The sequence below is a fragment of the Diadema setosum genome, chromosome 5, assembly GCF_964275005.1.
Source record: "Diadema setosum chromosome 5, eeDiaSeto1, whole genome shotgun sequence".
Lineage (NCBI taxonomy): Eukaryota > Metazoa > Echinodermata > Echinoidea > Diadematoida > Diadematidae > Diadema > Diadema setosum.
In genome coordinates, this window is record NC_092689.1 from 279,833 (window position 1) to 291,861 (window position 12,029).

General features: G+C 39.1%; 1 protein-coding gene across 1 annotated transcript in view; it reads right to left on the reverse strand.

Moving 5' to 3' along the window:
- Positions 1-2,915: 2,915 nt before the first annotated feature.
- Positions 2,916-12,029, reverse strand: part of LOC140228399 (synaptotagmin-1-like) — a 31,204-nt gene continuing 22,090 nt past the window's right edge. Inside the window, exons 5-6 of the mRNA XM_072308617.1 lie at positions 7,360-7,474; positions 2,916-3,247 (exon numbers count right to left, since the gene is read on the reverse strand). Of these exons, the coding sequence (XP_072164718.1) occupies positions 2,916-3,247; positions 7,360-7,474 (447 nt within the window). The remainder of the gene's footprint in view (positions 3,248-7,359; positions 7,475-12,029) is intronic.

Sequence of the window (12,029 nt, forward strand, 5' to 3'; positions counted from 1 at the left end):
ATGGTAAAGAAGGTGACAAATTTGATGTCCGGACACACCTTGAAGGATTCTGCTCTGTACTGAACAAAACGCACACCTTGGATGTATGCTGTTTAAGGCGTTAGTGACTCTTGACCACCTCATATCACTACAGACATGTCTTTAAATGTCTTTCATCTTTGCTGGGAGATGCAGTGTACTACTGCTAACCAATTAGCCTGTTCAATGAGAAAGGAATGTGAATACTCTTTGTCATAAATGTCTGTAGTTTCAATATTCAACTACTGTTTCGAGAATGGACAGTTTCACATTGTGACAAATCTCTTCGGATGTGTCTGGAGCTCAAGGGTAAAGCTTTTCATGGCAACATTGGAACAATGCCATCCCAAAGATCACAATCAAAGCAATCCGAAACAATCTCAAGGATAATAGAGTCAGACTATCGGGAGAAGACTTCCACAAGGCTGTTATTACAGCAATGTCTTCAAGGAGAACAGCCAGTTTAGGGCCACTTGGCCTAACCCAGGTGCAAAATTTGTGGGTTTGATGTTGAAAGTAATGTTTATGGGTCTTTTACAGCAAATGTACTCCAATGTATAATTAATTTCTACATTCTTGAAGCAATCTTTAATCTGAGTTGGGAACTAGATATCACATGCTGCCATGGACACTCTAAAATCTTTAGCTAATGGAGGTCTTCTTGGCAGAAAGAGCAACAAATGCATTGGTGGAGACCTATACAAACTCAGTGACCAAACACAAGAACACTTCCTGGTCTGTCCTCTGAAAAAAATCAATGACATTGACAGTGTGTTCATAAGGGTATGAATAATTCTGTAAAGGCCAAAATCTAAATATCTATGTCAACATTTCTATTGTTATGCAAATAAGGTGAAACTGGAATTAATGTCAATTTATAGAGGACAAATAAGACTAAAAAGTTCACACCCAATCACCATCACTCCATCCTTCATTTGTAAAAAATCTGCTCAAAACTAAGAATTTCCGAGGGGTATAAATAATGTTGTTGTTAACTGTATCTACTTATTTCTTTATTATATGTCATATGAGGAATATATCTAAGTATCTATAGTATCTATAAGTTTAGCAAAATACTGTACATATAATAGTGCATTTCAAAATTATGACTCGTGTAGAAAGAGTTGACAATAGCACCACATTATATTTATTGCTCTCATTATTATGAAGGGTTGAACAGTATGACTGCTTTTACACGCAGGAATTGATATGAATTACGTAGTAGCCTTCAAGCTCTGGCTAGAATTCATAAAGGTAGCATGAATGTAGAGCATTGATTTTCCATACACCAATAGTCATCCAATATTGAATACCTGTACGTGCATGTGAAAGGTCTGTCTATTCACACTTTTCTAATAGGCTACCTTTATGAATTTGGGCCTAGATTCCAGATACCTGATAATAAAACTATGGCATGATTTGTTACACATCATTCTAGACTGCATGCTATCCATTTACAAAAGTCATGACTAGATGTGCAAGTCTAGTAAATTTCAGGTAAGCAATCAGCCTTGAAAACTGCACATTGGATTGTCCTGCATGCCATTTGTTTTATTCAGCACAGGTGACTCCCGTTATAACAGAGTTCTGGGGACGAGCAATTTTCTTTTGTTCATTCAAAATTCCATTATAGCCGAACAAAATAGTATGCAAAGATATACAGATTAGAAATTTTTGACCTGAATTTTTACTTTGTTATAGCTGTGCTCCTCGTAATGGGAGTGCACTTTATAAAGAGAATTCCCCAAATTCTTTTTTTCTAGGGTAATGAAAGAGCAATGGACTTGCAGCTTTCAGAAAGAAGGTGGGATGATATTACTTGATTTTATGTAGCTAGTCAAAGGAATGTGCACTTTAAAATGAAATGTTAAGAAATTATCTTTACATTTTCTTAACATAGTTATTCTGCAGTGACGTCACAAAGTGATGTAGTCTTCAAATCCAGCGATGGCAGCATCAAAACTTTTGAACGGATGGTCAGATTTTCCTCATCATCACTTATTAATACTGCTGTATTCACTCAATCCACATGCATTTGGGGGACTTCCTGTTTAACGTGCTCATGGTGAGGGTAAAGGGCAAGAGGCAATTCCCCCCCCCCCCCCCCAGCGTTATGCAGCCCTTGTGTTTATATAAAGCTTGTTCGGAGTTCCACTTTGAGCATGAGCAGAAAAAGGTCATTTGTACCAGCAGAGAATGTTGGTTTTTAAATTCACTGAGACAAGCATCTGTGATGCAATGATTATTCAAGTAATCCTTGTATTAAAGTGGTGCTTGCCATCACATCCACCTTGCAGCAAAAGCAGTATTTTGCAATATCAATAGAAGAAGATTGTCATTACATTCAATGCAAAATAAATAGATGTTTTCCGAAATGTCAATTTATGGATCATTCTTATCACCTGGTCTACGCGAGTACATCCTTTGTTTGAAAACATGACTGATGAATTCCATGAATTGTTACGTTGGGCAAGCTAATGCATTCTGTTGCTTGAAGACTAGTGGAGTGCCTAAACAACTGAGAAAGAAGAAAGGTCATTTGTACCCAGCTGTACATGAGCTAACCCCGAACTGGCTTATTGTAACAACGATAATCAGGCATCTACAGATCTACTGCCGAAGAACAGAATACTTGATAAATTTAAGATTTATTAATGCACACCTTGGCAAGAGAAAAAAAAAAATAGTTGCATGATAGTCTTTTTGTCAGCGAGTTTTTGCTCCATCTCTCTCTGTCTCTCTCTCTCCTTCTCTCTCTCCCTCTCTGTCTGTCTATCTCTCTCTCTCTCTCTCTACCAGTTATCTCAGCTTATTCCCTTTCAGTCATTTTGCTGTCACCATTCCATATACAGTAAATGCATTCGAAATCCTGTTCGGGCGTTCTGATTTCCAGGTACTCACGCCGTAAGTTCATACCACTGCGCGTAAGTCTCGCGCGGATTCTCAAGTGTCTTCTGCCAGTGATGATGAGCACGGGGCGCGCTGCGATAGCCCAGAAGCACCTGTCCAACTTCATGATCGAGCGAACCAGTATCCGTGTCCGAGTCTTGTCCGGAATCTCGTTCGTTTGTCACGGACACCAGTATCTGCACGCGATGAAGTTTTTCGTGCTCAATGGCAAAGAAAAATTTGTCGTTGAAGACGGGGTTCCGCTCAGACTCCTTTACTGCTGTCTTCTTTCTTCTGAATTTCCTACCTCCTAATATGAGACTTGCTCGAACACAGGGATCTACAAAAAAAAAAAAGGAGAAAAGCACGTCACATATCCAATTAATAGTACTGACACCTCTGTCGCATCTACGTACAATTATAGTAGTAGTAGTATAATAGTAACAGTAGTAGAAGTAGTAGTCGTAGTCGTAGTACACGTGTAGTAATAATAATCATGATAATGATATTAATAATAGTAATGATGATGATAATAATAATAATAATAATAATAATAATAACAATAATAATAATAATAATAATAATAATAATAATAATAATGTAGAAGAAAAAGGGAGGACTGTCGTCATTGAAGAGCTCAAGCAGCGTGTGACGGCGAAGGTTGCAAAGGTCAATAGATACCAGCAACGTGTAACGCAATTCAGACAGAACAAGCTCTTCAAGACGAACCAGAAGAGATTATATGAGGAATTGCGTGGCACTATAGAAATCATCAGGAGGAACATTCAGACCCAGTCGAATGTCAGCAGTTCTGGGGTAGGATTTGGGGTAATCCAGTAGTTAAATACAACAAGGATGCACAATGGCTAACAGATGTCAGGAGACAGCTCAAACATGTCGAGAAACAAGAAAACATCTACATTGATACACAAAAAGTGAAGAAACAATTTACTGAGCAAAATGCCAAACTGGAAAGCAACAGGGCCAGACGCATTGCATGGATTTTGGATCAAACATTTCACGGCAGTCCATGAGAGAATAGCAAAACAACTACAGCTTGCCCTAGAGAGCGGGGAGGTTCCCCACTGGATGACCACAGGCATTACGGTCCTCCTCATGAAGGACAAATCCAAAGGTAATGTTGCCTCCAAGTACAGACCCATAACTTGCTGAAACATGATGTGGAAGTTAATGACTGGCATCATAGCGAATGAGGTCTATAGCTTCATTGAAGGGAAGGACTTGTTCTATGTTGAACAAAGAGGTGAGCGGCGATGGTGCAGAGGAACTAAAGACCAACTACTAATTGACAAAATGGTGATGAAAAATTCCAAGAGAAGGAGGACCAACCTGTGTGTAGCCTGGATCGATTATAAGAAGGCTTATATGATATGGTGCCTCACTCTTGGATCGATAACTGCTTGCAGATATTTGGACTTGCAGATAACATCCGAGCTTTACTGTCAAATTCTATGAAGGCATGGTGCACAACCCTCACATCGAATGGCAAAGATCTTGGTCAGGTGAGAATACAACGAGGAATATTTCAAGAGGACTCACTGTCACCTCTCCTCTTCGTTATATCACTCATCCCACTTGCACGTGTTCTGCGAAATGTATCGGCCGGTTATGATCTCGGAGGAAATCATGGCTCTCTCAATCATCTGATGTTCATGGACGACCTTAAGCTCTTTTGCAAAGACGAGAAGCAGTGAGACAAGCTAGTCCAAACGGTTCGTCTGGTCAGCAAAGACATCGGCATGGACTTCGGCATCAACAAGTGCGCTACCCTGGTTGTGAAGAGAGGGAGACGAGTGAAGAGTGCAGGAATACCACTCCCCGATGGAAGAATACTACAGAGTTTGGAGGAAGGAGGAAGGAGAGATTACAAATACCTCGGTGTGTTGGAATTTGATGCTGTCTCGAACAAAGCTATTTAAGTGTGAAGAAGGAGTACTTCTCACGAGTAAAAAGTGTACTAAAATCACACTTAAATGGTGGACACGTGATCACAGATCTAAACACCTGGACGGTAGCAGTTTTGAGATACACATGAGTAGCGGTGGAATGGACGAAGGCAGAACTAGCTGCTATGGATCGGAAGTCAAGAAAGATGCTCTCGATCTACATAACCCACCAGATGAGTGCTGATGTCGACAGGTTGTACCTGCCAAGGAAAGAATTAAGGAAGCCGAGGTCTCGTGAGTGCATCAGATTGCGTCGAAATGGAGCAAGTCAGCCTCAACAATTACATCAACAGCAGTGAGGAAAAACTCCTTCGAGCCATTCTGGTTGAAAGTGAAAATAATGTAAATGCCATTGATCCACTTACTTTCAAAAGCCAGAAACGAACAGGAAGATCAGCAAAGTGGAGAGAAAAGCAGCTACACGGGCAGTTCTGCAGAGAGACGGAGAACATCAGCAGTAATGACACATGGTTATGGCTGAAGAAGGGAGAACTGAAGAAGGAGACAGAAGGACTGATCATCGCATGCCTGCCCAAGAGTAAGCACTGTCAACGAATGCTCTAAAAGCCAAGGTACAGAAGAGAGATGTGGATGCCGCATGCAGGATATGCCGAGAAAGAGACGAGAGAGTGCAACATATCGTATGTGGCTGTAGTAAACTGGCGCAAAAAGAATACAAAAACGACATGACACACTGGCACAAATCGTTCACTGGGAGCTTTGCAGAAAACATAAAGTACCATGTGTGAGCAAATGGTGTATGCACGAACCACAGAAAGTTTCTGAAAATGACCAAGTTAAAATCCTGTGGGATTTCGATGTTCAAACTGACAATATCATCCAGCATAGGCTATCATCGTCGTAGAAAGGGCTCGACAGATGTGCACGATCGTCGATGTCGCGGTACCGGGAGACAGCAGAGTAGCCGAGAAGGAGAAGGAAAAGATAGAAAAGTACCAGGCCCTTGCCAGAGAACTTCGCCGCCTGTGGAATATGAAAATGAAGGTGATCTCTGTTGTCGTTGGAGCACTCGGAAAAACGCCAAAGCAGCTGCGACGGCACTTGGACGATGTGGGTGTGCCCGATCGAGTGCAAACGCTCGAAAAAGCAGCATTGCTGGGGACGCCGCGAATCCTGAGAAAAGTACTAGAAGTCTAAGGTTCCAGGATGGAACTTGACGTGATATTGATCTCCAAGAGATATCTTGTGAAGATAGAGACAATAATAATAATAATAATAACAATAATAATAATAATAATAATAATAATAATAATAATAATAAGATTTTAATAAAAAGGTCTTCTTTACTCGGGGTAGCCTCTTCAGTGCCCTGTATTCTACCAGAGCTGGGTCCTGCCATTATACCCTTACCTATAGCTTTGCCAGGTACCCATTTATACACCCGAGTCGAGAGGGACGTTGTGGTTAAAAGCCAGGAATCGAACTCGGGCCCTCCGATTGGGAGTCTGGAGTCTTATCCGCTATGCCACGGCGACATAATGACATCAGCATATTTTGTTGATATGTCAAAGAGACACTTATCATATCGGAATTTCATTTTGCTGCTGCGTATCCATTCGATAAATGTATTGTTTTACACGCAAAACTTGATTTAACATTATCGTCAATACGAGAGCGTTGAAACTGTAATATGGAGATAGGCCTATGATTTCTGTCCCTTTCGAAATAGCGAATTCTTGCAACTGTTCCTCGTCATTGTGATAAGTAAAGAATATTTCGGCCTTATTCACTTGCCCCGAGTTCCGTTTACACGACAAATAAGAAGTCAGATAACGCACTTTAAAGCGCATTTGTTTATATGTATAACTAACCCTTATTAAGGGTCTTTGTTTTTTTTTCTTCGACTTCTCTTCAGACTGAGATAAAGGAGAGATCACATAAGAATAGAATTGAAGGATGATGGGCTCTGCGGTATTTTCTGGTAAGTTTTTAATAACATAAATCATAATCCCAAGCCGCTGAAAACCAACCTTCTTTGGAACCTCGACCATTCATGAAGTCACTACAATGGGCATTCGGTCTGCCCTTTGAGTTTGCTGATGAAATAAATGAATGACATAATAAACATACATTTCCAGTCCATGAATTCTATCAGTTCTGAGTTATGACTTACTAAAATGATTTTAGCTGCTGGAAAGTACAATCAATAGATGATGATAAACTGTCTATGTTTCCTTGGCAACATTATGCGCAGAAGTTTCGAATTTGGCTTTTTATTTTCATCAGATAATCAGAAAATAGGTGTACAATTTTTTGTTGAACGAAATGAGATAAAATGATTAACTCTTACTCGTGCATGAGATCAGTCTGGCACATGCATGCGTTCAAATGCGTCCCCGGGAATGCGTCACAGTTTGCAACACTTTTAGTTGTACAGATACCAGTATAGGATGCCCAACGCCCGTCGCGCACACACCAACAGGGATCGAACAATGGTATCCTGTAGTACAATGTGCGTTCTTACCGATCTCCCTGGACTCGCCTCCACAGCTGAGATCTCTAGCCTGCACTACTCCGAGGAGAAGTCGTTGGGAGGTTGGTAGGTAGCTGAGAGAAAGGAGAATTTGGCCTCGAGACTTCTACCGAAAGAGGGGGAGGGATATACACATAAGTTTGTTGAAAACCTCGCCACACAGTGTAACGCTATTTTTTTTTTGAATGGTAAGACTTTTATAACACAGTTATTTTAATATAGATCTGATGAATTATGATATTCTTGTCAAAAAACGTCCGCTCAGAAGAATGGGCAAAATAAATGAATGACACATTCGACATGATAATATTTGTGAAGGGAATATCATTTACAAGATAAAAAAAAGGTAATATTATTACCCCTGCTTTCTGAAAGAGGCACGGCAAGTGCTCTTTATACGACAAAATGAAATGGCAAATCCGGCATTTTAAATGTTGTCACTCCTCGAACCTTAACATTAAATTTAGCATCCAACAAGCTGGATTTAACATTAACAAAAGGTTTAAAGAGTGACAACACTTAAAAAAATGAGAGTATTGTTTACATATATATATATATATATATATATATATCGTGGTCCATACGTGACGTCACAAAATGCTTTAGGGTTAGTTTTCTCATCCACCGAAATTTAAATGTTCACAACTTTTCAACAAACTGATTTGTCTCGAATTCTTCACATTGTGTTCCACTGTTATTGCTGCAATCACTTACTTGACCATGTATTTTGTATTCCTTTCTAACATTTAACGAGCGTATAATAATCCTATATAAATTAATCATGGTGATGTGTACTAACAGCGTCACCTATTAATCGACCGAGTAGTTGCGACGGTATTTTTCATTCACAAGCTTGCTTCTAAGTAAGTTCCGTCATGTCTCAGCATTCATTCTCAGATTCCAGCTTTCATAGATCGAGCACAATGTGTTATGTTTGAAATATTCTCTAATGCCTCCTAGCTTGATATCATGTATCATTTCAGTTTGTAATATTATGCCTCCTAGCTGGATATAATGTATTATTAAATTTTGTTATATTTGATGTGTTTTTCATCGAGAAATATGAAAATAAATTGAAATTGAAATTTTATTTCTGGTAGGACAAGGAGTGAGAAGGAAAAGTCGTTTTCCTTGTCTAGTGAATATCCTGGTGGGATGTTGGTTTGTCTAGATTTATTTGGGGGTTTGTGTGTAGGGGTACGTTATTGGTTACAAGTTTGGGTGAAAATCATTACTTTACGCAAGACGCATTTGCCTGATAATGTTGGGGGCAGTAGCGAAGGAATGTGTGGTCGTATTCTCCTCCAATATCGCATTCGCAACGTCCGTTGGTCAAAACGTGACTAAGGCCCCAGTCACATAATGCCCTGCGTCCGGAGTTACGTCCAGAAAAATGTACTACTAATTTTTTTTTTTCTGCGGACTCTCCCGGATCCCTTTCCCTAACAAACAAACAAATAATACAAAACACACGGGAAAAAAAAAAATTGCATTGCGGACGATACGGACAGATACGATCAGATGCGGATACTTGCGTCCACTTGCGGACAATCTTACGAATTGACACGCAAAGATGTTGTTCTTTCGACTTGCGTAAACTTCCGAATACTTCTGAATACTTATTGCCCCAGTCACACAGTGCTTTGCGATGGGTTACGTCCGCCGCGGAGAGATACGAATGAGTGAACGCAGGGGGACGCAGCGTGGACGCAGGCATCCGCAGGGACGTATGTAGACGTAACTGTCCGTAACTCATCCGTAAAGAAACGCAAAATGACGGCGCCAAGCCTGCGAAATTTTGAAATGTTCAAAATTTCGCAGAGGGATTCTACGGATGCAGACTTTCGCAAGTAACCGTAACCAAACGTAATTATCCGTAACTGAACGTAACTATCCGTAGCCTGGACGCAGACCATCCGCAAAAATTTTTACCTCCCGACCGTTTGCGTTCGTTTACGTCCACCGTAAGTATCCGAAAGTAATCGCAAGTTAACGTATATCAACACTTTCGTCCGCTTACGTATATTTGCGGACAGTTACGGATGCTGCGGAAGATAACGTCCTTCGACGTTTTCCGTTTTCCACTCGCATTGGAACACAGAGACTCGTGGGAAGCCACACAACTCGTGTTGCCAAGCTGCAGCGCATTTACCTGAAGGAATGCTACAATACAGTCAGAGCAGAGGAGAGGCAGAACCGCATGGTCAAATTATGACATTTCTACCACAAATGGTCATTTTAGGTGGCACCCATATACTCATGACATCGGTTGACCCTTGGTGCTGAACTTTTTTTTTCTTGCACTCTTTGAATGTATATTTTTCGAAAAGGCAATATTTTGATTACGGGAAGGGGTGACAGCATTTCATTCACTTTTCTGACCGGGAAAGGTGTGTGACAGCGATAACTATATAAAATTCTCTATGTCAATGGTATGTCAAAATTCTCTATGTAGGGGATGGGTTGAGAGCATTTCATTCACTTTTCTGGCCGGGAAAGGTGAGTGACAGCGATAACTATATAAAATTCTCTATGTCCATGTCAAAATTCTCTATGTCAATGATATGTCAAATTCTTCAAACATCCTCTCTTTCTTATTATTTGCGGATGATAATAATGTGTTTTATCTGATTCTGATTCTGATCGATTAACACATGATACTTTAAACTGTGAATTAACGAAGTTACTCCATTGGATAAGAGCGAACAAACTGTCAATAAATTTGCAAAAACCTGCAAGAAAAAATGCATGCTGTTCAGTAATTCGCTAGAAAATCTACCGAGAAACGTTTTCCTGGAAGACACGGTCATAGACGAAGTCTCTTCCATCAAATTTCTAGGTTTGATTCTGGACAATAAACTTACCTGCATGGGGTTCGCATATTGATTCTGTTTGTCGTGTTATTTCAAGGAATATAGGTATTATAAACAAAGTTACATTTTATCTTCCCAAAAATTTACATTTTATGTTATATTCTGCTTTGATACTACCTTACTTAAACTATGGTATACTCGCATGGGGAAACACTTTTTTCTAAATATACAGAAAGAATACTATTATTACAGAAAAAAGCTCTTCGTATCATTTGTCACGAATCGTGGAGAAGTCATACTTATAATTTATTTCACGAAAATAATATTTTGAAAATTTGACCTTTATCGTTTGCAATTAGGACAATTCATGTATAAACTCACCAACCATTCTCTCCCCCTTGTGTTTGATTCCATGTTCAGAATGAAACTGTCCATGCATATCCAACCCGTCAATCCCATGAATATCATTTGCCTTTGACTAGGACGGTTTTTGCAAAATCTTTATTCTCCTTTTCTGGACCAAAATTATGGAATTCTTTTGATAATAATGTAAAAGAACCTTTAATTCTTAATACATTTTCTTTAAAGTTAAAGAATTATTCAAAAACTTCGTATGCAACAAAATGAATATTTTTTTTTTCACTTTTGATTTTAAAAATCGTCTGTGCGTCGGTAACCTCACTACTCTTTGTTTATCAGCGAGCCTGTGCCTCCAGTGCCCTGGTTATGACCCACCATTTCCCTCTCCTCCCCCCCCCCCCCTCCACCTCGGACTTCCTACCTCCCTTACTATCTTTCTATCCTTTCATCAATCTTTCCTTACAAGAGAGCCTCTTTGTGTTTGTTAATGTGAGTTGGTATGTGTGCATGTATGTGTGTATTACTCTGTCTTTTTTTTTTACTACCGTTAAGGGAAGTTGTTGTTGTTGTTGTTGTTGTTGTTTGCTATTATATTTTTTTTTCTGTATGAGGGGACTGCATTCTACAAGCCCTGTTTTTTAGCAGTCCCCTCCATTTCCAGCAATATTGTTTATGCATTCACTACAGTGACGTAACAGTTATTTGTATCTCTATTGATAATTTACCTGTATATCTTTTACAATGTTATTCTGTTCATCGCATTGTGGTACTGATTTCATGACATCTGTGTATTTGAGTGTTTCATTGTATTTCTAATTTTTTTGTTTGATGGAAATGAAATAAATCAACTTGAAAAAATGAGAACGAATTTGGTATTTCTCCATAGTCTTACCCACTTTACGCTCCATGGAATGTGTATTACATTTTTTGTATATATATTGTGCTTGGGTGTGGGAGGGGTGTTTGAATGTCTTGATGTCTTTTTTTTTTCTGGAAATTTGATAAGCATTACTTTATTATAAAAAAATCTCCTTAACAAAACCCAATAAGTCATGAATATCGCTGCACAACGACAGCGTAACCACAGTTTGTCTATTCCATGACTGTAAGTAATAATTTTCTTACTCTAATGTTTAACTTATCGATCTATATTGTATTATATTTGTGGTATAATTATGTTATGTATTCTTTACATTTATGAAGTTTATTCATATTTGAGTTGCACAAATAAAATTTAAACCTCAAGTTCAAAATTTCATATATCTTTTATCATTGCAAAGCAAATTAAAGGATTACGATTTTTTCGCAAATTGTACGTAATTGAATTTCAGTTTTCCCCAGTCATGCCAGTGCACAATGTAAGACAGTCCACTATGTGATAACCTTGCTGTCATAACACACTGACTTAGCAGGGATCGTCACAGAAAACAATACTGTCCATAATTATCTATAACAATCTGTAACTATCCCTAACTATCCAAAAATATC